Source organism: Podarcis erhardii, assembly GCF_964252035.2.
Source record: "Podarcis erhardii genome assembly, chromosome: 1".
In the NCBI taxonomy this organism is placed as follows: domain Eukaryota; kingdom Metazoa; phylum Chordata; class Lepidosauria; order Squamata; family Lacertidae; genus Podarcis; species Podarcis erhardii.
In genome coordinates, this window is record NC_138497.1 from 58,976,156 (window position 1) to 59,004,149 (window position 27,994).

Sequence of the window (27,994 nt, forward strand, 5' to 3'; positions counted from 1 at the left end):
GGCACCACAACCAAAAAAAGCCTTGACCGTGGTTATCACCAGCCATGCTTCCTGGGGTCAAGGGATCTGGTGTACAGTTTCAGATAATGATCAAATCATTCAGGGAGAAACATACAGAAGAATGTGATCCTTAAGGTACCCAGGTCACAGGCCGTAGCTGACATCCTCACCATACGTTTAAAGCACTTTTATACCACTTTTACAGTCATGGAGAATCCTGGGAACTGTAGTTTGTTAACAGTGCTGGGAACTGTAGCTCTGTTTGGTTGTGTGGTATAAGATTGCTTTAAAATTCAGTTTGAAAATAAACCAGTAAAAAAAATGCAGATCATACAAAACAGGAGAGAGATTATGCATCAAAAACATGCTGACCTGTCAGCCACCCAACTGCAGCAGTTTGTACTATTTGTAGTTTTCAACAGTTTTCTAGGGCAGCCTCACCTAGAACATGTTGCAATAGTCTAATTTGGAGATCTGTAGAGCAGAGGTAGGCAGATTTTGTAGAACTCCAAGATCTACCAGCCAGAACCAAGTGCAAATACAAACCAACCAGTCAGGTGCAAAATTCAAATTGAATTAAAGGATAAAGTGAGTGCCACTGAACACCTTCTGAGCCTAGGAATTAGTTTTTTAGTACTGTGGTACCTCAGAACTCAAATGGCTCTCTTCATGAATGTTTTGGCTCCCAAACTCCGAAAACCCAGAAGTTCTCCTGTTTTTTAACGTACCTCAGAACATGAACGTCCAACACGACTTCCGCTGTGCAAAAACCTAGCTGTCGGCCAGCCAGAAGCCACGCCTCAGAACTCAAACATTTCAGAAGTCAAATGGTCTTCTGGAACGGATTACATTCAATTTCTGAGGTACCAGTGTACCAGAACTGAACTGACCCCACAGTCTTTTCACACAAAAGTCTACTTTTGCTTAACTTCCTTCATAGCAGCAGCATCACTTAAGTGTAAAGCGTAATTTAGTTGTTGCTGTTGTTGAAACAACTGGGTGTCAGAAACCTTTGCCATGTTTTTGCAAGTCAACCAGAAATCTACCAGTAGATTATGACCTACTTGCTTCCCAGCACTGAATTGGAGGATGGATGACCATGGTTCAGCTTTGTTAGGAAGAGCTGTGGATCATAAACCAACCAAAGCTGGAAAAGGCACCCCTCACTATTGATGCCGTCTACACAATCTAGCAGAATCACTTGAGCAAAAATTACACTTCAGTAGGAGTGTAACACCACCCAGTACAAGCTGCAAATCCAAACCTGAGCCAACTCACTACCAGTACTTCCGTTTTGTCTGGATTAAGTTTTGGTTTCGTCATCCACATTCAGTCCTTCACAGCTACCAAACAGTGATTTGAACTACTTCCCTAGAATGAGATAAAAATAAAAATATAGAGTTGGGTATTATCAGCTTATACTGATGATTCTGCAATCCAACTGTCCTCTCTGAGCAGTTTCATGTAGTTGTTAGATACCATAGGGGACATGATGGAGCTCTGCAGAATCTTACAGGCCACCAGACATGGGGAAGAGCAATAATCTTCTATCTAGCACCACTTCTGGGTTTTATCTCTCTGGAATGAACAAAGCCACTTTAGCATTGACCACAATTCCCATCCCTTTGTGAAAACCCAGATAGATAACATGGTCTATGGATCAGTAAACAAGCTCAGAGGTCCAGGAGAATCAAAAGGGTCACATGCACCTCATGCAACTTCCTAGGAAATGAGTTGCTGATTAGGGTTTTTAACCACCTGATTGCTGTTGCTTTTGTTTTTGTTTTATTGTGTATTTTGTATTCTCATTTTGTATTTTTCTGTTGTGAACCACCCTGGGATCTTTGCATGAAGAACTGTATACAAATTTAATAAATAATAAACGTAATTCATCTCCCAGCCCAGATCATCCACTAAGGCAGGGTGATGTTTGCCCTCCCAGGTGGGTCATAAGGAAGGGGTTAAACGAGTGTGAAGTGATTGGCCAGTGGGAACCCAAGGGGAGGAGTTAGAGGTGGGAGTTGGAGAAGGAATAGGGAGGATAAGTCTGGGTTGGTCGAGTTGTGTTGTGAGAGAATGAGAGAAACTGATAGGAGTCAGATAGACAGTTGGGATAATCAGTTAGCAGTTATTAGGAAAGGTATAGGCCAGGATAGAAACTAAGATTAAGAAACTGACAAGAAAAAATATCTGAAACCATAAACTTGTTAAGGCTTATAAAATAAACTTACTTATTTGATTTAATGTTAACAACTGTCTGGACTCTGTGTGTACCCGAGAGAAACGGGTTGGTGGCAGCGGGAAAGCAATCACAGTGGTGGCACCTTCAGGTTACAGACTCTGCTAACCCAAAAATAGTACCTCGGGTTACAAACTTTGCTTCAGGATGAGAACAGAAATTGTGCAACAGCGTTGCAGCGGCAGCAGGAGGCCCCATTAGCTAAAGTGGTGCTTCAGGTTAAGAACAGTTTCAGGTTAAGAACAGACCTCCAGAACGAATTAAGTTCTTAACCCGAGGTACCACTGTATGTAGTTTGGCCCCAAAAGGTTTCAAACATTAGCAGTTTATGCTACATTATAATTAGCCATAGTAGCCATAGTAACCATAGTCACTTGCTGTAGAGGGGATTTCTCAGTCCCTTCCCCCGCCTCCACACACAAGATGAAGTAGAAGCTATGGGAAAGGGTGGGTGAATAGTTTCCTGGGAATGAGGGACAGGGTAGAAAGAAGAGTATGATGAGCAGCAATGGAAGCCTCAGTCCTGCCACTTTAAGCCATGATTTTTAAATTTGCTAACTTGGAGGTGACCAGGTGGGGTGGGGAGAAGACAATTTCTTCCTTTTTTCTTTAATGCCCCCTTTCCCTCCCCCCCCTGCCTCTCGCTGTAAATCCTTTTGACAGAAACTGCCGTTTTTGCTCAGAATCCAGATGTGTTAGGATTTTACTCCAGACCTGTTCATCTGCACCCTATCTACTTGTGCTTCTGTGTCATCATCTGGGAACAAGAGAAAGGGAATCCTGGCCCTACCCCTAGCCAGGAAACCAACTGCCTCTGGCAACCTGCCCTGCCTCTCTCCCAGAAAAGAGCTCCATCATAACTGCCAGCTGCTCTGTGGATTTTTGCCAAAGGGTGCTGGCTATTTTGGAATGTTGAGGGAACTTTCCATTATTCCTTTCAGCTGTGAATATAGACACATTTGTGCAAAAGCTAATCAGAGCCTCGGGGATATGATGGAAGCCTAACTAAACAAGTGTGTGTAAATGGGTGCAGATTGTGGTCTTGGGGATCAGCTAGTTATATTTTGTCAGGTCAGATTCCAGAGTTTCCCCATATTTTATTACCTCAAGAGCAATGGTTTTCTGCCACTGCACCATCATATTTTTGAAGCACGTTACTGTTTTTTAAAGGAAATATTGCCTACTATGCAAAAGAAATGAGGGAGTACCTGAAAGCTCTACATGAATAATTTCTTGAAAATGTGTTGCCATTTAATGATATAAAATATTTATTTTATTATAAAAAACTCAGATCAGCTTAAATCTCTTGAAGTGTTGTGATTTGGCTTAGAAACTTACACACAATCTATTCTTTGAATAACTGGATTTTTATTTTATTTTTTTAAAAATCACTTATCGAAGAGTAATTATCAGATAATTTTTAAGAAGCTGCCTTTTTAAAAAAATGTCTGTCTTTCAGAGGATCCTCTAATTATCAGTTCATTCTGCTGGCTTTCAGGAAGGCTCTGTAATTTTTATAGAAAAAGGTGATCATGAACATACATGCCTTGTTACTATTTAAATTATGCAGATTCTTGATGCTGTGAAAATTTGTGCTTGATGACGCCAAGGCAGCTGCACGTTGTTAGCATTGTAGGCTGTCAGATGATCATGTGGGATCCTTGCAGCATGCAACATTCAATAGGATTGAAAAAGGGCTTTTGATGCAAGGCATAGCTTCTGAATATATCCGTGCCTTTTAGCTACTTATAACAGCAAACCAAGCTAACTTTAGGTTTTAAAATGCTGCCTCATTTTTCTTCTGGTTGGTTTCATTTTGGCTTCACTAGAAGATGCATCTGGTACATCCACGATTGAGGAGTTTATTAATGCTACTGTCGTTCAGTTCACTTTCTTTTCTTTTCGACTCCTAGCTAGCACACAGATGACATGATCACACATTTGTTCAGCTACCACCATGCATGGTTTCTTCCTCTGCTTTTGCTGCATTTTCCCCTCCGTTAAGTTGCACTGTCATGTTCTCCCTTGCCATTAAGCCTTGTCTTTGTCTCTTTCCTTCTTCTGTTTGCTGTTATATTTTCCCCATGTTTGATTACTGCAATATTATTTGATTAACTGGCTGTGATGATGATGAACCTACACACTGGAGGAGCAGCTACTACTGTGGTGATGAAGGGATGTAATAATGGTCGCTATCCTCGGAATTCTCTCTACAGTGACTGCATTATAGAAGAAAAGGCTGTGGTCCTGCAGAAAAAAGACAATGAAGGATTTGGGTTTGTGCTCAGAGGGGCCAAAGGTATGTGGATTTTCTGTGTCTGTGTGATTGGGTGAGTGCCTATGTGAAAAATGGCATGCATTTCTGAAAATAAACAGGCATTATTCCTTATGCATTTGGTTGCTAGACAACAGTGTTCTCTCTGTGCAGTAAAACTGACATGAATCTCTGATTGAGCAGTTTTGAGGGGTATGTGTATGCATGTATATTTTTAATGCATAGATATATGTATAGAATAGATATGGAGAATAATTCTGAGGGGAAGGTTGCCTACAGATTTTGTATATGTTACTGTTCAGTTTATTCACACTGTAAGCATCATGGCTGTGGGGGTGTCAAAATTGCTTAATTTAAAGTGTTCATGTGTTAAAATTATTTGCGGAGTGAAGCTGCATGTTGCCAACAAGCTTGAAATAGATCTGTGGCTTGCTCAAGGTGGAACTACTGCAGTTTTAGTATGAAAATCAGATCATTTTTATATCTTCAGAAGCTGCATGTATGTTGAGTGGCCTTTTTAGTGTGTTCTGTTGTGAGGGATGCCTAGCTTCGTGTGCTGAAATGTGCTAAGCTTTTTCTTATGCCAAATGTACTCCAGTAGATTTATGCCTAAGAATCGAAGGTATATTTTTAAGGCTTTTCATTCTATTGCTTTTGCATTTCATTTTTTTAAGTGGTGGTACATCCCAGTGCCTGCCACTGAGACACCCCTCAGTTGCTGGATGGGCTCTCCCTCACACAGCCTGGCTTCAAGGCTAGCCCATATGTGCTCATGGTGGATCCTCCACACCCTTCCTCTGGGAATACCGTTTTTATCATTCCTCGTTAGCATGGCAGACACCTATTGGGCTTCCCTAGCTATGTAACAGTTCCTGATTAACCCTCCTGGCTAAATGCACGTTTTAGCGGGGTCTTCTAGAGACTCTGTGACTTCATCACAGTGTAGATCAGCTGGCGCTGAGCTATCTCTGCAGCAAACAGAGGTTATTCTCTTACTATATATGTTAATTTTGTATGGGCCCCAGCTCTCCAGGTGGAATATTCAAGGGCCCCCTAAAAAACATATGCTAATACCCAGCTTCATATGCATGTGAGATCATTCAGCATATAAATATGTACATGATGCATAAGCAAGTACAATGTTACACCATTAAATTCAATTACTTCATACTGTTTTCATTGTAGCTATAGGTAATTAGCTGCTAACAGACTTGAAATTTTAAATGCCTGACTTCTCCATGCTATGCCCATATTTGAAAATTAATGATACTGGTTTCAAATGAGAGTCCTGTTCCACCAAATCACTTGCTTTTTTGGCTATATAGCAATTTACCAGAGCTGAGCTTCATTTATTTGCTGACTAAATTCAAGTGATCATGAATACACAAGAAAAAAGAGAGGGAGAGAACTATAGAGCAGGGAGATCTGTAGAGAAGGGATCGTTGTACTTAATGAATTTCTGGCACTGCATAAGTAATCATTTAATCACATTAAGTATATGTTTCAAACATTTATCTTTCTTTATTAATATATATATATTTTTAAAATATTATTCCCAAAGCTGATACACCAATTGAAGAATTCACCCCTACTCCAGCCTTTCCTGCTTTGCAGTATCTGGAATCTGTGGATGAAGGTGGGGTAGCATGGCAAGCTGGCTTGAGAACAGGAGACTTTTTGATCGAGGTAGGAGAATTTTGAATGTGATCTAACCTTTCCCATTCAGGAAAATTCTGTAGTTTAATCAGTTTGCACAAGGTTCACTGGCTGCTTTAAACTTGTCCTTCTAACTACTGGCGAAGAGGCTTATTCAGCAGTTTGATGCAAATCCTAGTTGCAGAGTCTTTCATGGCTTCATTATTCAAACCTCCTTTTGCTGTGTTGACACAAATTGTGTGAATATAGATGTGTGTAGTTCTAGGCAGCACATTAATACGTGTGAGAAACCTCCATGAGAGAGGATGCTGTTAATTCTACTTTTGGTAGTTTTGACTAAATTTAATTTTGAAGATAATTGAATGGATGTCTAGTGCTGCAGTGTAACATTGAAAGGGTTGTGTTTTAATTACTAGCCTGATCCATCATGCGTGTAACAGCAGGTGGTGGTGTGATGATATCCTCCTCCTTTCCATAGAGATTAGTAATCTCATCTCTATGGTGACAGGGCCTCTTTTATTTCATTGCCCCAACACCAAATAAAGCTTTTATGTATCCCTTTTAATGGATAATATCCTATATTTGCTGTACACCATTTAACAGTGAAAAATGCATCAAGTAATTAGATAGAGAGCAAGATATTAGTGAGAAAATGTGTGATTGCATTTCATGAAAGGGGAAGCAGCTTTTGTGTGTCAGATTTAAGTAGACCAGTTTGTTTGCTTGTTAGCTTCTAGTTCACATTTTAACTTTTGGAATTGACAGTGTTATTATTCCTAATGAAAATTCTTATGTGAAATTAGCAATGGTTTGGATGCCCTTTCCATCAGTTTCAAATAAATTATTGAACATCAGTACAATAATGTGGTTGTTACTTTATTGGATTTTGAGTATGTATCTGGCTATATTCAGAATTATTCATGCAATATGAATAATCGTCTGGTATTCATTTTTTTTCCTGTTTTAAGAAATGGTGATACTCTACTGAATGTCATTTACCCATATCATTTTTTGGTTTACATTTGTTGATCTTCAGACTGATGAGTAAGTTATTTTCTGGCATATGATATAAAAAGGTAGATTTTTTTTTCTAATGCCATTTACTAATCTATGCAATTTCTGGTACAACTGGATTAGGATACAGTACTTGGTCATTTTCCCTTATGCATTCAGACTTGAAGAGTAGACTGACCTTTCTTCTCTCTTAAGTTTTCATGTGATTTGCATTTACAAATCACAGCAGGGTCGAGTTTTTAGCAGGAACATGTTAGAAATAATGTGATACAATACAAAATGTATTGGCAAATTCCTTATGGTTATAATGCATCCTTGCATCCTTGCCTTATAAGTTTTATTGGGTAGTGAATTGATGGACAGCTTCCTATTTAGAGGACTTCCTTGGGAGTTAAACCTGAGAATCACACTGATCCTAACTTTTCCTGCACCAGCAGATAAATATGTATGATAGGGCATATTGGCATGTGGTTAACTTTCATTATGTAAAGAGCTACTTTTGGCACATTGAGAGGTTTGACATGGTTTGTTGAATTTTCACGTTTTTTTCTTCTCTGAATAACGATGTTCAAACTACCTTTGAATTTCTCCAAAATTTCAAACTCAGATTGCTATGTGGTATGGCAAACTGCTGACATTTGTCTGTGGAAGTAGTTGCATGGTTTTGTTTTTTGGATGATGGCCAGTATCCCAAACTGTAAGTGTATGCCAGCACTGCAGTGATGTTCTCCGCTGTTGGTAGAAGATACATAGACAGAAATATTTAGGACTAGGATACTGGTAAATGGTGCAATGAAATATTTGGAATTAATAGTACCCTGGAAAGCATAAGATACTTTGAATAGGTCTAACAGGGGTCTTTTATCACAAGCAATTGAAATACTATTGAAATACTTTAGGTGTGGGAAAGTTATACAGGCACAAAGTGTGGTGGAATGATGTAAATCAACAGGAATAAAGGTCAGTTTATGTTATCGATTTAAGTTAAGTTTCTCATTTTAAAGTGCATTTATTTCATGAGCAAGCATGTGTACTAGATGGTTGTTGTAGCGAACAGAACATATCGGTTTGCAATTAAATAGAACATTTTTATAATCCAGGAGCATAATCCAAAACCTTGGATAATATAGGCCACATGCTTTTTGCACTGTGAATCTCTTTACAGTATTGACAAGAGACCAACCTTCTTGGTTCTCTTTCTACACATGCAAAATAAGGGGAGAAAAACACTTTAAAGAAAAAGTCCTATTTTTCTGTGGGACCTCAGACCCCATGAGCATATATGTTGAGTTAAGAATCTTTTTTGGCCCTCCATTCACAGGTCCCAATAGCAGTCCTTTGGACACTGCTTTCTACATATCTCCATCAGGAAATCTGTCTATTTATTCCTACTCTCTGCTTCTTGCTACTTTCCGATCCAGAAGAGGACCTCACCTCTTCTTTCACAACTACTAAACTTAGTTAGGAGTCTTTGATTAGGTACTAGTCATGCAGGCATTAAGTGGCGGGGGGCAGAACCAAGTTATCTGCAACACAATTGGTCAGCTAAGTATTTTAATTTAATTACATGATGGGGGGCTGACCCCCACAGACTACACCTCTGGTACAGTCGTACCTTGGATCCTGAATGCCTTAGAATTCAGACGTTTTGGCTCCCAAATTCCGTAAACCCGGAAGTGCGAACGTTCGTTTGGAACGCCTCAGATTATTTTTTAAGGCACTTTAACTTCTTTTAGTTTATTTTTTAAAAACTATTTTAAGGTGGGTGTTTTTAAGCATAGGTGTCAGGGTTTCTGGGAGAAGTGAGGAGATGGCAGAGGAGACGGAAAGCGAGTGGGAGGAGGGAGAGAGAGACGAGGAAGAAGATGACGGAATTCGAAGGGAATCTATGAGCCTAAGCAGTGAGTCAGAGGATTCCCAAAAGGGAGCTAGCATGATCAGGCGAAAAGCAGGAGAAGAGAGAAGCTGTGAAAAGTCAGGAAAGGAGGGGAGAAAGCCCAGTGAAGCACAGACGCTGTCAGAGGGGTCTCAGCCGGAACGGAGTAAAGGGGGTGGAGTTGTCAGCCTCTCGGAGGGAGGAGGAACAGGAGAAAACAGAGAGAGGGGGTTGGAGCAAGGTGTTCAGCCGGAAAGGGTAGAGAGTGGAACAGGGGGCAGTATAGAGGACGAAGGAAAGGTCAAAAGCAACGTACGCGCGCCAAGTTCGAACATAGAGGCGCGCGGAAGTGGGGAAAGCTCAGAGGAGGAGCCCGGCCCCAAAGCCAGAAGGAGGGGGCAGGAGGCGGCAGAGGATTCAGCCTCAGGCGAATCCCGGAAAGAGAGAACCCAGGGGGGCAGAAAGACCCTGCGGAAAAGAAAGGAGAGGAAGAGGTGGTCTAGAGCCAGGCTATTAAGTTGGTGTGGAGGAGGGGAGGAGTCAGAGGGGGACTTCGGCGGTCTAACGTGACAGACGTACAGCCACAATGCTGAACTGTGAAAGAAGCAATTATCTTCAATAAACTTTTCCTGTAAGTAAACTATAACGGAGTAAGGTCTCTCGTGAGCTGGGACCCACCTGGGTGGCTGTGACAGAAAGTCCCCCTCCCTCTGAAAGCAAAAAATTTTTTTTTGCGAAGCTCACGAACGGGGCAGCCATGAGTGCTGAGGAACAGCTGGCTGCACTCCGGGATCAGATTACCACTCTCACAACGGCAGTCATTGCTTCGCAGAAGAAGAATGCTGACTTGGAGAAAGCGTGCCAGGATTTGCAAGCAAGGTGGGAAAATGCGGACAAGGCGGGGACCCCGGGCTCCAGAGCGGAGGGCATTGCGCTTGGAAGGAGGGGGGGTGCCCTAGTTTCGCATTTTAATGGCAACTTGCAAGACTATCCCAACTTCAGGGCAGATGTCGTGTATGCACTGCATTTACTCCGTCATGATTTTAGAGATGAGGAGGAGAGAGTGGGATTTATTGTTTCGCACCTGCATGGGGAGGCCAGGGCTTGGCTACGCAATCTGTGGCGCGAAGATGGACCAGCCCGTCGCAATGCAGATGCGTTTATCAAGGCAATGGATGCTTGTTTTCAATCCTCTGTGGATAAGGACATTGCGCGCCGGCAGATGCACGGGCTGAGGCAGGGGAGAGCCACTGTACGCCAATATCATTCTAAATTTTTTGCATTGCTCACCGCCTTAGATTGGCCGAAGGACAGTCTACCGGTCAGGGATCTTTTTTGGGAGGGATTGAGCCCCTCCGTCAAGGATGAGATCGCAAGGGGGGACAGACCCCAGACCCTGGAAGACGTGGTGCAACGGGCTTTGGCTATAGGAATCCGACATGAGGGACGTCCGTGGCACGAGGAGGGGGGGCCCCAAGCGCGCGCGCAAGCAAAAGCTCTCCCTTTTGTGCACAGGGATTTCAGCCGTGCGCACCCCTCACCAATGGGGAAGGAAGGCGAGGAGCCAATGGAGATTGGTGGTGCTAGGGCTCAAAAGCCATCCCAGAGCCCCATCCCTGCTGCAGCCAAAGCGAAGCCTCCTAGAGGGACCAGGAAGTGTTACATCTGCGACAGTGCACACCATATGGCGAAAGAGTGCCCCCAGAGGCTCCAGAAGCACACTGCAGCACTAGCAACTGTGACAGCAGAGGTGCAATCAGAGGAGCAGCTTCAGGGAAACTGCAGTGCCTGGCTGGAAGCAGAGCTACTGGGGCTCAGCCAGGCGGATCTGTAGAGAAGTCCCCAGCATCCTTGCAGCGCATGGACCCTTTACCTCCCAAACCAGCAGTTTTACTCACAGCAACACTCCAGCTGCCTGATGGGCGACTTCTCGAGGTTCCAACAACCATCGATTCGGGAAGCAACGCTGATTTCGTGGGATTACAGTTCGTCAAGCAGCATAACATAGCGCTCCTGCCTGCAACGACGCCTCTGAACGTGGTCACGGTAGACGGCAGGAAGTTGCTGGGGGGGCAAGTGGTGCAGCAAACCCCTCCCATGATGATGCAAATTGGAGACCATCGAGAGCTTATTAGTTTCAATGTCACCCACTTATCGGACACGCCCATCGTGTTGGGCATGAGTTGGCTGGACAGGCACAGTCCCGCGGTTGCTTGGTACCAGAGGCAGATCACCTTTTGTTCATCGTATTGCGCCCAGAATTGCATCCAAACCGATCAAGGAGGAGAAGCCGAACAGCAGCTGCATCTGAGTATGGTGCAAGCGGTTCCTCACAAGTACGCGGAGTTCTTGGAGGTTTTCTGCGAAAAGGAAGCTGACAAATTGCCGCCTCACAGACCTTACGACTGCGCGATTGACTTAGTGCCAGGCGCGCAGTTGCCAACTGCCAAGCTGTACTCCATGTCGGAAGACGAGCTGCAAGAGCTTCGGGAGTTCATAGAACACAACCTCAAGCGCGGATTCATCCAGGAATCTAAAGCAGCGGGAGGCAGTCCTGTTTTCTTTGTGAAAAAGAAAGACACGCCCCAGAAGAGGCTCATTGTGGACTACCGGTTCATAAACAGACTAACTAAGCCCAAGGCCTTCCCCATGCCCAAAATTGACGACCTTTTGGCTACAGTCAGGAGGGGGAAGATTTTTACCAAGCTGGATTTACGTGGAGCTTACAACCTCATCCGCATCAGGAAGGGCGACGAGTGGAAGACGGCCATGTTCACTCCTTTGGGCACGTACGAATACAGAGTTATGCCCTTCGGTCTACAAAATGGCAGCCATGTTTTCCAAGCATTCATGCATCACGTCCTGGCAGGTCTCCTCTACAAGAAGTGTGTCTGTTTTCTCGACGATATCCTGATTTTCTCGGAATCGCCAGAGGATCACGATAAGGACGTGAAGGAAGTTCTGCAGAGGCTGAAGGAACACAGGCTGTACGCCAAGTTGGAGAAGTGCCAGTTTGATGTGAGAGAGGTAGATTTCCTTGGCTACAAGCTGTCCGACGAGGGACTGGCCATGGACAAGACTAAAGTCCAAGCGCTGTTGGACTGGAAGAGCCCTCGAAATCGGAAGGAGGTCCAGAGGTTCATCGGCTTTGCCAATTTTTATCGCAAGTTTATTAAAGGTTTTGCAAACGCGACGGCGGCAATCACTGACACCCTCAGTTCCAAGAAGAAGAAGTTCGTCTGGACCGAACAAGCAGAGCGATCCTTTCGGAAGCTTAAAAGCCTTTTCGCCTCCGAGGAGCAGCTGCTGCACGTGAATCCTGGCAGGCCCATGCGGGTAGAGACAGATGCATCAGACAGAGCAGTTGGGGCCGTCCTCTTGCAAGAGGATTCGCAAGGCAACTGGAGACCGGGTGCATTCTACTCCCGGAAGCTCAGCAAGACGGAGCGCAACTACACCATATGGGACAGGGAGTTGTTGGCCATTCATGCAGCTTTCAAAGCGTGGCGACACTTCTTGATAGGAGCCAAGCACACGGTGCAGGTCCGCACGGATCACAAGAACTTGGAGTATTGGCGGACGGCTAAATTGCAAACCCAACGACACATGCGCTGGGCGGAATTCTTTGCGGATTTCGATTTCAAAATAGAATACATCCCTGGAGACTCCAATGTTATAGCAGACGCGCTGTCCCGAAAGCCTCAATACCTGGAGGAAGTAGCTCCAATCGCAGCAAAGTACATTTTCGCACCGCAGGCGTGGACGTGCGCTACCATCGCAGTCGACCTGGACGCGGTGCGACGCGCGCTGCAAGAGGATCAGTTTGCACAATCCAAGATGGAGGAGCTCCGCAGAGGGTCGCCTGACAACAATGAGTTTCAGTTGCAGGATGGACTTTTGACTCGCAAGGGCGCCCTTTACGTGCCCACCGACGAGCTTCGCGCCACGGTTTTGCAACAATTGCACGATGCCCCGAGTGCGGGCCATTTCGGCAAAGAGAAGACGATGGAGTTGGTGGCAAGGGACTTTTGGTGGCCCCAGATGAGAGGAGAGGTGGCGGACTACGTAGCCAGGTGCGATATCTGCCAGAGGTCCAAACCAGTGCATCAGAAGCAGGCGGGATTGTTAGAACCGCTGGAGACACCGCAGCAACCGTGGGAGAGGGTAGCGTTGGACTTTGTTACAGACCTGCCCAGCTCCAGAGGTAAGACGGCGGTGTTAGTGGTTGTGGACTTGTTCACCAAGATGGCGCACTTCATTCCTTGTGCCAAGGTGGCGACGGCAGAACAGACCGCAAAGCTCTTCATCGATCACGTCTTCAGAGTGCATGGACTACCGCAGTCCGTCTTGTCCGACAGGGGGCGCCAATTTGTTTCCACTTTCTGGCGGAAGCTTCTGGGCATCTTGCACGTCAAGATCAACCTGACGTCGGCGAGGCATCCACAGACCAACGGTCAAGCGGAGAGGGTCAACGCGATCATGCAGCAGTACCTACGGTGTTACGCCAACCAGCGACCCGCGGCGTGGGTGGACTACCTGCCGATGGCTGAGTTCGCCTACAACAACACGAAGCACGCATCCACCGGGGTGACGCCTTTCTTCGCGAACTATGGACGTCATCCCAGAACCTTCCCGAGCTTTACAGCACCTGAAGGGGGGGGACCTCAAAATGCCGACCAGTTTGCAGCAGAGTTGCAAGAGGTGCACGAGGAGCTGCGGAGACATTTGGAGCTCGCAAAGCAGGCGTATAAGGTGCAAGCCGATAAACACAGAAGGGCGGGGGAAGACATTCAGGTTGGGGACTGGGTATGGTTAGCAGCCCACGCGATGCCGGCCAGGTCGTTGGCCAAAAAGAAGTTAGAACACAGGCAGCTAGGACCATATCAAGTTGAGGCTAAGATCAATCCGGTGGCTTTTCGCCTAGCCCTTCCGGAGGGCTCCAGGGTGCACCCGGTCTTTCATAGGTCGGTGCTCACTCCCTACAAAGCCCCACACAGGTTTCAAGAGTCAGGAGCACCTCCAGAGCCACGTAGAAGGGCGCCTGAGGGAGGGGAGTCGCCAAGACCAGAACCTCTTAATGAGGTCACAGAGATACTGGATTCACGATGGGGGGAGGAGGGAGTTGAATATTTTCTCGCCAGGGAAGGCACTCCAGTCTCTGCAAATAGCTGGGTGCCGGGTTACGCTTTGGACGAACCCCTGTTGAAGGAGGAGTTTCATGCAATTTTTCCGCACAAACCCATGCCCGAGGAGTATTTTGATGATTGGCTTTTCACGCCCACTTTGTCGGGCAGCACGTTCGGGGGTTTCTCCTCGCCCGAGGGCTCTACGCCCAAAACAAGCCCGACCAGGGATCCCCGCCTGGGGGGGGGAGAGACAAACCCTTATTGGTGGGTGGATCAGCCAAGGGAGGTATGGAGTCAGAGGTGGATGATAGGTCCTTGGCAGGCAGCGCCAGGAGAAGCAGTGAGGGAGGAACAGACTGTGATGCCTTCAGGGGGGGAACCCGAGTTCGAACACACGTATACGGAGCTGCCAGAGGAGAAGATTGACGTGGACACCCGGTATCCTGAACCGACCCAGGAAGAACCACATTTCCCTCAACCTGCACCCAGCGACCGGGAGGGGGGAAGGGGGGGCTTCGAGGGGGGGATGGATGTCAGGGTTTCTGGGAGAAGTGAGGAGATGGCAGAGGAGACGGAAAGCGAGTGGGAGGAGGGAGAGAGAGACGAGGAAGAAGATGACGGAATTCGAAGGGAATCTATGAGCCTAAGCAGTGAGTCAGAGGATTCCCAAAAGGGAGCTAGCATGATCAGGCGAAAAGCAGGAGAAGAGAGAAGCTGTGAAAAGTCAGGAAAGGAGGGGAGAAAGCCCAGTGAAGCACAGACGCTGTCAGAGGGGTCTCAGCCGGAACGGAGTAAAGGGGGTGGAGTTGTCAGCCTCTCGGAGGGAGGAGGAACAGGAGAAAACAGAGAGAGGGGGTTGGAGCAAGGTGTTCAGCCGGAAAGGGTAGAGAGTGGAACAGGGGGCAGTATAGAGGACGAAGGAAAGGTCAAAAGCAACGTACGCGCGCCAAGTTCGAACATAGAGGCGCGCGGAAGTGGGGAAAGCTCAGAGGAGGAGCCCGGCCCCAAAGCCAGAAGGAGGGGGCAGGAGGCGGCAGAGGATTCAGCCTCAGGCGAATCCCGGAAAGAGAGAACCCAGGGGGGCAGAAAGACCCTGCGGAAAAGAAAGGAGAGGAAGAGGTGGTCTAGAGCCAGGCTATTAAGTTGGTGTGGAGGAGGGGAGGAGTCAGAGGGGGACTTCGGCGGTCTAACGTGACAGACGTACAGCCACAATGCTGAACTGTGAAAGAAGCAATTATCTTCAATAAACTTTTCCTGTAAGTAAACTATAACGGAGTAAGGTCTCTCGTGAGCTGGGACCCACCTGGGTGGCTGTGACAATAGGTTTTTATCTTACCCTGACCAAGAACTCTGCAAGACATTTCAGTTATCTTTAAAATAATGTACTGAATAGTTTGCTGAATCAGGCCAACTTTTGTAGTGAAATAAAGAACACCTTCAATATGTTTTGAAAGCAAAGTCCATCACATAATATAACAATACGACAAATCACCTCCTCTTTTTTCTGTCTTGATGCTTCAAAATCCCACTGATAATTGAGAAACTTGACATTGTCAACCAGGCTCACATTTGTTACTGAGGAATGCTTCTATAAATAAATTGTACTGAATTTTCCATCCTAACATGATAAGTTTTTCTGGAAACTGTAATGTGTTTTTTAAAAAAATAATTATCCCAGAAATAGCTGTTTTGCAGTAAGAAGAATTAGAAAGGTTTGTATGCACTTTTCATTGCTGTGAAACCTCATTATGATAATACTGGATGTAGTTGGCCTTATCTCTTGTTGCCAAGAGATAGAAAATCTTCAATGACTCAGACGTTCACAGTATTACATGCTTGAAGCTCAACCATTTGCTTCTGGCATATGGCTGGGCTGCCATTTTTGTTAAAGAAAAAGTAAACTATTTGATAATTTCATATAGTGCTATTTTATGCCAGATTTATTTTGTTTTGCTTTATTTTCAAAGAGGATTATTTTTCTGCTGCTTTGTTTATAATTCGCGGTATAGAAATATGCTTCATTCCTTTACATTAAAATGTTCTTCCTTATGCATGTATCTTATCATTATTAGTGCATAGAAATGAGCAAGTCAACAAAAAACCTACTCCATTCATTTTCAGCATCTTTTGCAGATTTTCTCATTTATAGACCCACTGACATGTGGGGATCAGAGGAAACCAAGCAGTTATTAGCCTTTGGCAGTGCCTTACACCCCAGGAGAGCAGTTTCATTCTTCCTCATAGTCATATTGTTCCTCAGGGTTACTTCCTGCTTAATGTGACAACTGTGGGTTAAACAAGTGTTTCATGCAGCAAATGCGTCAAGTGTGAAACAAAGATGGATGGTCTTTAAAATTCATTTTTCAGGCATTACCCCACTTACAAGTAGTAGCCCAGTCATTGGTCCCAGGGTGTGCATGGGTGTTCACATGGCATACAGCATGTACAAGTAAACTGGGATTTAGTTGCAAGTGCAGTGAAGTTGCTTTCACAACACCCATTTTACTGGAATGGTAAGATCCTTCTCCCTTACTCCCAAACGCATGAATGAAATTGATGCTATTCAAGAAGTAATTCATATGTCATTTATTAGTAATCTACCACCTGTACTCATCATGAAGCAATCAGATACGATAAACTTAAAAGAGAAAACTTAAGCAGCATTGCTGAACTGGACTTAATGTGAGAGTAAATACTATAGGGAGAGGCATTATATACTACTTATGCATAATATACTGGTATTAAGTCATTGTGTAGAATCTACATTTTAATTCTGTTCACAGCTAATTGGGGGGGGGTGAGGTCTCAGCAGTGCTAAAGTGTTCTAATGTGGAAGCAACCCATGTGTCCTGTGATCCTAGTGTCATATTCTGAAACCTCTTGAGCTGAGGAACCTAGATTTTTAGCTGTTTTACGAAATTTCAGTGGGTGATGTGTGGTTGTGTTATGCTTTAACTGTATTGAGACCTATCTGGTATCTGAGATTTATTTACTTTTTCTTTGCAAGGAAAATGATTGAGCAAAGTAGTCCTAAACATATTCTGTATTAGTACTTAAAGCTGTGAGTTTTGGCAGGTTTATTTAAGTTCTCAATCTCTCTCTCCAACCCCCAACCCACCCCCCTCACACACACATTCTTTTCCACACTCATATCAGCAAATACTCTGGCATTTACTTGCTACAAAGCTTGTTGCTCTGTATATATTTTGTGTGTTAATCCAGAGCCAGCGTGGTGTAGTGGTTAAGAGCAGTGGACTCATAATCTGGTGAACCGGGTTCGCATCCCCGCTCCTTCACATGCAGCTGCTGGGTGACCTTGGGCCAGTCACACTTCTCTGAAGTCCCTCAGCCTCACTCACCTCACAGAGTGTTTGTTGTGGGGGAGGAACGGAAAGGAGATTGTGAGCTGCTTTGAGACTCCTTCGGGTAGTGATAAAGCGGGATATCAAATCCAAACTCCTCCTCCTCTTCTTCTTCTTCTTCTTCTTCTTCTTCTTCTTCTTCTTTGCAGCAGGCACTACAGCCACTGAATAATTAAGGGCAGAAAGATCACTTGTGCTGAATTCTCCAAATTCCATGTTTCTAAAACTTTTTAGACCGCGCTACACAGATGATGGTAGATCGCTAGAAACATTGTAGTCAGTTTTGCTAAACATATTAGTAACTAAGGTGCAGTGCAAATACTTATTTTCACATATCTGTTGTTTTATTGAAACACTCTGTGAAGTATTATCCCTTCTTTCCGCTCCTCAGTTTTTCAAGCTGTGCACTTTCAAGTAACCAATTTATGAGTTGCTTTTTATGTTGCAGATTAATAATAAATACTGTTATGAATTTGGGAGGGAGACAGTCTGGAAGAAACACAGAGACCCCTTCCAACCTTTCAATTCTGTACCTTTAGGGTGGAATGTATAAAAGGAAGTTTGCTCAACTAGCCCCTTTGTCAAAGTAATAGCTTTAACTGGCCAGTCATCAGCATCTCAAGCAATGGACTAAGTGATGGTGCTCTTCAGGATAGGTGGGTTGGTGTTACACACACACACACACACACACACACACACACCCTTCACCTGTCTGCAGGTCATGTGATCCTTGATTGGGAGCCACCCAGAGTGGCTGGGGAAACTCAGCCAGATGGGCGGGGTATAAATAAATTATTATTATTATTATTATTATTATTATTATTATTATTATTATTATTATTATCCTAGGCAGAAGAAGACTAGCCAGAGTAGCTGTGTGTGAGAGCAGATACCTAGAGAGACATGTCTTGCTTTGTGCTGGAAAGCTGTGACTTTGGGTTTCACCTGGAACCCCAGAGGAGAAGCAACATCTTCTTGGGCAGCATTCAAAACTTCCTAAGGACTAGGCGCATTCTGCAACTTGCTATGGTCCAATTGTGACCAATTTTAGATGTATGGGTGCATGTATTGAGCCTAGGCCCTGTCCCTGTATGGTACGCCAGCACTCTTCTCCAAGCCCTTGGGGAGGTGGTCTCCACGGCCCATCCCTGCTTGGTGCTCCAAGCCTGTCCCCGTGAGGGCTGGGCTGGGGGAGAGGGGCCTCAACTCGACTCTCGGCACTTCAAGCCCCGTCAAGCATGTCCCTGTTTGGTGCACCATGAGTGAGAGGAGGGCTGAGGGGAGGAGGGCTCCAAGGCCTGTCCCTGCTGAACTTTCTAGTAGTTACACATTTGTTTCACTTTCTCTCTGAAATTTCTTTCAAGTTCAGCATCGTAGTAATAATAATCCACAGTAGTCTTAATGAATTTATATGCTACTTAATTGTCAAAGTTGGCCTCTATGCAGCTTACAAGTATAAAACCAATTACAAAATAATATATATATGCATGTAATAAATATGCACAACAGAACCATTTCATTGAAACATTAAAATAAGCACACATAAAAAATACAGTAAAGCAAAGACATTCAAATAGTGTAACAGTTAAGAGTTAAAACAGCAATTAAAGCAATTAAAAATTAAATATAGTAACAATAATAGGCATCCTCATTGTGCTCAAGTGTTCAGATGCTGCAGGTATATATTCTTTTAACCCTTACAACACCCCTGTCAGATATGTCTCGCCTTCCCTGCCCAGCCTAAAATGAAATCGATTCTAGATCTCTTGCTGCTGCCTTCCATGTGCCCCTTTGCCTCTCCTGCCCCCACCCCAGCATGTAAGTTCACATCTAGCACAATACACACAGACACATATACACATCAGTATTTGTAAATATTAATTATTCAAATGACTTGTGGTTTTGACTGCTATTGCAGCGACTGAGCCCCATTTATGTTTATGGTGTCCAATTAAGAATTGCTATTAAAAATGTGATGCTAACAATGTGCCACTGATGTGAATTATGAATCAGTTAATGCATTTTGAAAAAATAGATAGAAAGAGCTGCTGCGTTAAGGGAAAAATAGTGACTAGCCATTCTGTTTTTGCTCCTAGAACCCAGGTTCCAGGAGCAATTTGGCTCCTAGCTTTTCTATCTCAGTTTCTAACTCTGTTCTTGGAGTGTTACTGCTGTAAACCACTCCATGATATGCTCAGATTGTATTTATGTGTAAGTAAAACCATGTACAGTCATACCTCGGGTTACAGACACTTCAGGTTGCGTTTTTCCGATTAAGGACTGCCGAAACCTGGAAGTACCGGAACGGGTAACTTCCGGGTTTTGGCAGTCGCGCATGCACAGAAGCGCCAAATTGCAACCCGTGCGTGCGCAGACGCGCCACTGCGCATTGCGAACATGCTTCCCACATGGATCATGTGTATCCGTGAGCTTGAGCATCCACTGTATCCTAAAGATCTGTATTGACCTGCATGCCAAGGTAGAGTGTGTGCAGAGGAGAGCCACCAAGATGATCAAGGGTCTGGAAACCAAGCCAGTGGATGGTGATCTGCCATGTATGCTGTAGTTGAGATTCCTGCATTGCAGGTGCTAGACTAGATGATCATTGGAGTTCTTTCCAACTCTACCAATCCATGATTTTATGAAATATCAGCTTTGGGCTGCATTTGCATTTTAAAGCTTTTGGTTTTTAAAAAGTGTTGACTCAAATTCTCAAAATGAAAAGTCATATTATTAAACTCTTGTATACTTATAAAAGATTGTATACTTATCACTTGTATACTTATAAAAGATTATAATTCTGTGTTGTTCACTATGACTCTTGAGGTACGGATTTTTCTCTTCATTGAAAATGGATTCTTGCTTATTGTTTGATTAAGTAACAACTTAATCTGGCTATTTTACAAGTGTTTGGATGTAAATGTATATTTCTGTCTGTATTCATGACTTTAGTGACATAACATGTGAATTATGTCCTTGTTAAATTCAAATCACAGCCATTATGCAGGGACAGCTCCGTCAGGAATGTCTGACCAAAACGAGGTTGCTTCTCTCCTATTGTTTAGTGAAGTGTTTAAATTTACGCTACTGTTTCTTAGGTAACATTTCTATCTCATTCTATATATAGGTCACTATGTATTAGCACTGATGATTGCAGAATAACTAGAATTTAAGAAAAGCATTGCTTTTATCGTTTCAGCAGGAAAAAGCAAAAGTTAAAGTTTTATACTGGGGAGCCGCATTTGAGGCATTAAGTAGAATGTCCCGATATGCTTGCAGAACACCATGTGCACAGTCACCATGATAGTTATGCCATCAAAGCACCTCTGATTTGCTGAAGGAAAACACCCCTTCAGGAATGTATCCCATCCCAGAGGCTGATCAATAAAGGCTTTACCTGTGCCACATAAGGCTTTTCTTGGTTGCCAAGACTGATAGATCGTGGTCACTTTCCTTCACATGATGTGAGGTAGGCAATTTTATGGACTCTATACTAGCGCCCTCTTTTTTCTGCTGACTCAGGTACCCTGATGTGGTGGGCGGCAAGGGAAATAGGTGCCCCATGATGTGTCTTATTCGTGTCTGGTGCTGGGGTATGTTTGTGGCTAGGATACTGCTCTGTAGAGCTTGCTGTATGGCTCCAAATCTCTGGAGCTCCCTCTCTTTTGCTCCTGATATTACTGGTTTCGGCCAGGCTTACAAAAGGTAAAAGGGGGCATTTCCATCGCTTGCCCTGATAGGAAGTTGCACTCCTTTTCCTGCTTCCAATAAGCCACTGGAGGCTGCTGGTGTGCTGCAGTCAGTGTGTGTCTGCCCTTGTCCTAAATCCTGGCCCCTCTCCACTGACCTGCATGTCAGAGGAGTTTCTCCTCCCTGGGTATATCCTGAACCTTTGTCCGAGTAGAGCTAAGTGTATTCTCTGAGTGTGTCCTTGGAGCTATATGGGTACTGTGTTATGTGACTTCTCCTTATTCCCCTTTGCATGCTGTGTCCATAAGCCAGTACTTGTGAGGGCTATGAAAGGACTCAGATCTCTGCCTGTAGGATTGGCTATAGCGGGAATGTTTTCGGTTGAGCCGCTGGTGCTAATGGAGTGAGGATGCTGCAGTGTGTCATCTTTTGTGGTGCAAGGATGTCTGATGGGAACCTGTCGTGAGTTCATTGACACCCCTCATACCCTCATTGACATACCTCATACCCTCATACCCAATCTGTGGCCAATATGTGGTAGCAACACTGAACCAGCCTCTGACCAGTGTTTCCATAGCCATTTTTATTCCATTTTTTAATTCTCTTGTTATGTTTTTCCTGTCCTGGGTTTAACATGCATCTAATATGGCAATTATTGCACCAGCATATTTCTGGCATATCTCAGGTCCTGACATATTGTAAGTTTGGATTGCTTGGTTTGGCAGCTCATGAATATGAAACATTTCATTTTCATCCATTTTCTGTCCCCACACCTCACTATAATCCTATGATTTGCTCTTTTTGACTCTGGCCCTCACCTTGACACCTCCATCTTCCCCATACTTGTCGTCTTTAATCTCTTCATCTTTGTAGAGATAAAAATAATGAAAAGCAGAAGAAAAGAAATCATTAAATAATCGGAGGAATTCTTACTGTTTGGCGAAAAGTTCACACATGCGCTACATATTGAAACAATTATTTTCTTCCATAAAACAGAGGCTCTTTTGGGGTGATGGGGTGATGGATGTGGTAGTAATCTAGTTATAATTAAGAGACATTTTAAATTACAAAGAGCAAAATTACATGGCTGCTTAGAAAATGGCTGGAGCCAAATGAAACCTATAGCATGATTTTAGGGTCTTCCATGAGCTGCTCCTTTGGGGGTGGGGATTTGAGTGTCCATGTGTGGATTTCTAGATATCTTGCCATGACTTTAAAATTGGAAATGTAAAAATAGAGAAAAGGCGGTATGAAAAAGAGAGGGGGGAACGTTACGTTTTTACCCTATCTACATACCACTGAAAAGGCACAGAGCTTCTATGTTAATGTCCATCCTAAATCAACAACTTCCAGAATTTCTGTTGCTGCCAACTTGGCTGCCCTCCTTTTTAAGAAGCAAGCTTCCTTTGAATTGTAAAAGACGCTGGCAGTATTGTCTCTACTCATCTATTCCTGGACAGTGTACTTGGTGCTTCCCCAAGAGAAATGGAGGCCCATTTCAGAAATAGTTTTCCAATCATCCCTTGGAGATGCATTAAAATTTAATTAATAAATAAAATTAAAATGTATGAAATTATTTTTTAAAAACTTCTAGGACATCTTTTTTTAAAAAAAAGAAAACCTCAATGCAACAACAAATATTTAAAAATAAAAATAAAATCATTAAATAGCTGCATCAAATATACAAAAGACAAAATAACTAAAGCCAGTAGGGCAGAGCAGTAGCATGCAACCCACAATTGTAGGAAATGTAAAAGGCATTGGTAAAAATAAGTGTTTTGTGTTAGCAGTTGTTTGAAATTATAAAGTCACCTTCACCAACTTGGTGTCCTCCAGATGTTTTGGAGTGCAATTCATAGCTGAGGACACCAAGCTGATGGAGGCTATATAAAAGAGTAATCATGTGGCTGATCTTCCAGAGAGAAAATTCGTTACTCTTCTCACAGACTAAGAACTAAATTAGAAATTACAGTTAAATGCCTACTTGCCCTTTTGCGTTTTTGTTTTAAATTCAGATAGTATCCATGGAGCATGGTGATGACTTAGTCTGATAATTATTAGTATCATAGTGGCAGGGAGAGGGAATTTAACCCATTGGTACTAATTGTGAATTTCCTTCCAATAGAATTTTTTTTCTTTTCTTTTTGTCAGGACCCACAACAGGGAACTTTCCCTGCCTACTGAAATATTGATAATTATCAGCCCCCCTTCCCTCAGTGGCTAGTATCTGCAACACACACACACACATTCAATATAATATCAGGTCTAGTTTGCCCCTTAACCTCATGTGTTTATGATATCAAGAACAGGGAGGGTTATATATAATGATACTAGTAGAAAGGCATATACACAATGAAGGAAAATAAATATGCTACAGATACACAAGGTTTTTCCTATGCAGGACTTTATATCTCAGTCAGCAACTTGAATCAAGTACAGAAGCAATCTAACTTCTGGTGGAGCTGAGCATGAACAAGTGAAATATATTGCTTACACCATTATTATTAATAATAATAATAATAATAATAATAATAATAATATCTCACCTTTTTCCTTAACAGAACTCAAGCTTTCTACTAAAATAGAAACAGCTAAAGAAATATTTAAAAGTATCAGTAAAAGACAATTAAACATTAGTAGAATTAAAATATATACATATAAAAGATCATAAACAGATTGTTACAATAGAAACATCACAGCACCAGCCCTTTCCTTAAAGGTAAAGGTAAAGGTAAAGGTAAAGGGACCCCTGACCATTTGGTCCAGTTGTGACCGACTCTGGGGTGCGGCGCTCATCTCGCTTTATTGGCTGAAGGAGCCGGTGTACAACTTCCGGGTCATGTGGCCAGCATGACTAAGCCGCTTCTGGCAAACCAGAGCAGCGCACGGAAACGCCGTTTACCTTCCTGCCAGAGCGGTACCTATTTATCTACTTGCACTTTGACGTGCTTTCGAACTGCTTGGTTGGCAGGAGCAGGGACCGAGCAATGGGAGCTCACCCCATCGCGGGGATTCAAACCGCTGACCTTCTGATCAGCAAGCCCTAGGCTCTGTGGTTTAACCCACAGCGCCAGCCGCGTCCCTTTTTTCCCTTAAAAGTAAGCAGACCTAATAAATAAGAAAGTTCCACAGGGCTGATTGCGGCAAGCTGCTGATTCTGTAGGCTCACCCTATCTGTACTGTAATTGTACCCTTGGGAGACAGGCACTTTGTTTTAGAAGCTACAGCAGGTGCAGTCTTCAAGGGCAAAACCTATATAGTGCATTGCAGTAATCATTACAAGGTCAGAAGTCAGGAATGATGGTAGTAAGGTCTTGGCTTTCCGTGAATGGTGCCATAGTGTATCAGATATAACTGATGAAGGCTCCTCTGGCACCAGAAATGAACTGCAAGTCTAGGAGCAAAGGTGGGTTCAGAAGCAACTCCAGGTCTCCCTTCTCTTCCAGAGAGAGTATCTCCCTCCCATGGATGGGCTGCTCACTATAACAAATCGTCCTGTCTCTCATTTGATGTGCTGCAGCAAGCAGCACTGTGACCCTACAGAGTCCTCTAGGGTTGCCATATTTTGAAGATAAAAAAGAGGACACATTTTCTGACTTCTACTTTTAACTATGGATCGTTATGACAACTCTACCCATAAATAAGAGGACATGTCCTCGAAATATGGCAACCCTACGAGTCTATGCCTTGAGACCAGGTGTAAATGTACTTAGGCTGGATGGAGTTGCGCAGGCATCGGAAGATGCAACCAGCGGAAGATGGAAGCCTCACCACACAATCCCAGCCACTGTAAAAAGGGTACATGGGAGGAAGAAAATGGAAATGGGGTGGGATGTAAAGACTAGATGGACAGCGGTAATGAATTGGACATCCCCACAAGCAGACCTAGAGAAAGGGCTACAAACCTTGCTTTTCAAAATGTTATGTCTAACTGCCAGAAGAAACTGGGGTGTTGCTGAGGTAGGAGGGGGTGCTTCTATGCTTTCCCATGTGTTCTAAAGTAATTTTACCGGTTGTATTTTATAAGTGTGAATTAAAGAATTTTGGGGAACGGTCAACATGTGCAAACCTCTTATGTTTCACCTCAATTAGGAGGGGAACCCCAATAGGTTCTTGCTGGTGTAGGTGTTTATCTTATTTGTTCACATCCACAGCCTGGAAGGAGGATATTTACGATTACTTTGGATTAACACTGTGGAAGGTCACTGCTTCCCCTCACAGAGGACCACTGAGATCAGGCATTGTTGGAGTGACTGACTGATGCAGTATCACAACTGCTATTCATCTGACCGATGAATCAAATTTTCGGGCACAGAAAGCTATGACAATTGTGGATAGTCACTACATAAGCAAATTTATCTAAGAAGCTGGATTGCATATTTTGGATACCTCTTGGCTCTGGTAAGGGCCTGGTATGCACACATCAGAGAGTTCACATTTATTAGAACTGCAAATTATTGCAGTCTTCAAGTAAACCTGCAAGTATTGCTGGTGCCATTCAACATTTTGAGTGCATTCAGACTAGGTGACATTCATGGATTAGGAAGTTGATGTACGCAGTGTTTGTCCTGTCAGCTTACTGGTGCTTATAGAAAAACCCACCAAGATATGAAACTTCCAAGATTACATGGGGATGTGTCTGCTGTTTCCTGCCATTTCCCCTTAGTATCTTTGTCACTTTTCATATTATGGGGGAAATGTTAGTATGGCTAAAAGCTGCTATCTTTAGATAGCTTGGTGGTGTTCAGAATGTATTACAAATACACAATGACGAGAGATATTGAGAAAACGTGTTGCTAAACTATCCTGTGATTTTGGGCTGGGATAAAGAAGAGCTTATCATTCAGGCTCAGAAACTCGACCAGTTTCCAAAGAGTGTCAACAGGGCCTAAGATGATTCTCAATCTACTTTTGGTTAAGCTCATCCAAGTGGTGTATGGTAGCCCAGCAGTAATTCTGCTCTCTAAGGAGAGGAATTTCCTAACAGACCTCCTTATGTTCAGCATCAGCCAATTTAATTTATGTTTCCGGGGGAAGCAGGGATTCACAAGCTGCAAAGAGCTATGGTGAAAGGGACACATTTCCTATGGTCATAGCTGCAACATTTTGAGGAATTGAATACCCCTGTTGATTGCATGGATGTAGTGAAAGTCTTTGCCTAATTTTCCGCACAGGTGAAAAAAGAATTCAGGTTCATGATGGTTCTTCAGAGCCTTTTATGCAGGAATCTTGCCATTGTGACGTGTACTTGAGCCTGCAGACTCTTTCCCTGGCACTTGTAGGGTCCCCTCCTACTCACCTGTGAAACTAGGCTTGAAAGAAGTATCCTGTTGTACCAGAAGAGGGGTTAAGTGTGGTGTGTGGTGGGCCAATATTGGGAGGGAGGGGGCCAGCTAGGCAGGGGAGCTTCTGAAAATGCCCCCGCACCACAATTAGCCTTCTGATGGCTGCAGTAGAAGTTTTCTTTCAAGCCTAATTACAATTGGAGGTGGGAGCGGAAAATCTGGGAAAGGTAGGATTACCTCTTCCCTCCCCCGACTTTGACTCCCCAGCACTGAAAATGCTCCCCACTGCACAATGGGAGGCTTAGCATTGGAACAAAACAACATTGGAACGAAACAACTCATCATGGGCTGATGTTTCCAAAGTTTTCAATGATGAAGAACACTGGGCATGCAGGCCCCCCTACCCTGCAAATATGCAGTATAGATCAGTCAAAATGATCTCTTTGTTGATTGTGGATGCAGACTGTAAATCTCACAGAGATTGTTCCTACTCTGAATTTTTCCATAATGGGTGCTGGGCACTATACTGCATCTTCTTTCTCAAAACTTGACCATTTTGATATAATTCTTGATGATCATCTCCACCCCCATCGTCCAACCCAGACACTGAGGTCCATCTCCGAAGGCCTTCTGGTGGTTCTCTCACTGTGAGAAGTGAAGCTACAGGGAACCAGGCAGAGGGCCTTCTTGGTAGTGACGACCGCCCTATGGAACGCCTTCCCTTCAGATGTCAAGGAAATGAACAACTATCTGACTTTTAGAAGACATCTAAAGGCATGTTTGATGTTGTTGCTTTTTTATTATTGTTATTGGTGTTCTGTTGGGAGCCGCCCAGAGTGGCTGGGAAAACCCAGCCAGAAGGGCAGGGTATAAATAATAATAATTATGTAGCCTGGCTCAACACATGAAACAAGCAGGTTTGTAGGCTCTGTCTTTCATCTCCTATAGCAGGAGCCTCTAGAACTGGAAACTGTACTAGAATGGCTACACAGTAGAATAGTAGCATTTCTTGCATTTAGCCAAGTCACTTCACGTTATTTCCTTGAATACTCTAATTAAGGACATATTTACTTATCTCTTACACTTGAAAGACAGCAGTGTTTCTACCACATCACTTAACATTCATTTAGCCACACTGTCAGCATATTATCACCCAATTAACAACAAGCAGCTGTTCTTCTAGCCAATCTTCTAGATTTTTCAAAGGTCTAGTGGGCCTTTTATTCTCTCTCTGCTGCATCTGACTCCCTGTCAGCATAGAGTCTTTAACAGGATTTTAAGCCTTCTTTTACTTGCAAGATACTTCCTTGAAGTCAAAGAGTGCTGCCTACTTTCCTGTTAATGTGCACATATCATATAACATAGCAGTAATATTGGTCCTGTCAATAAGTTTGGCAGCAACAGAGGCTGAGGTGCATTTCTATCCATTAAGAATAGCTGTTTTGGGGTGGCAAGCTAGGTATAGGAGGTG

At 43.8% G+C, this 27,994-nt stretch overlaps 1 protein-coding gene across 6 annotated transcripts in view; it reads left to right on the forward strand.

Annotated features, from left to right (window-relative positions):
• Positions 1-27,994, forward strand: part of SHANK2 (SH3 and multiple ankyrin repeat domains 2) — a 353,024-nt gene that overhangs the window by 207,444 nt on the left and 117,586 nt on the right. For all 6 annotated transcript variants that reach the window (XM_081833850.1, XM_081833852.1, XM_081833847.1 and 3 more), the window contains 2 exons: positions 4,456-4,538; positions 6,076-6,200. In XM_081833850.1, coding sequence (XP_081689976.1) covers positions 4,456-4,538; positions 6,076-6,200 — 208 coding nt within the window. The remainder of the gene's footprint in view (positions 1-4,455; positions 4,539-6,075; positions 6,201-27,994) is intronic.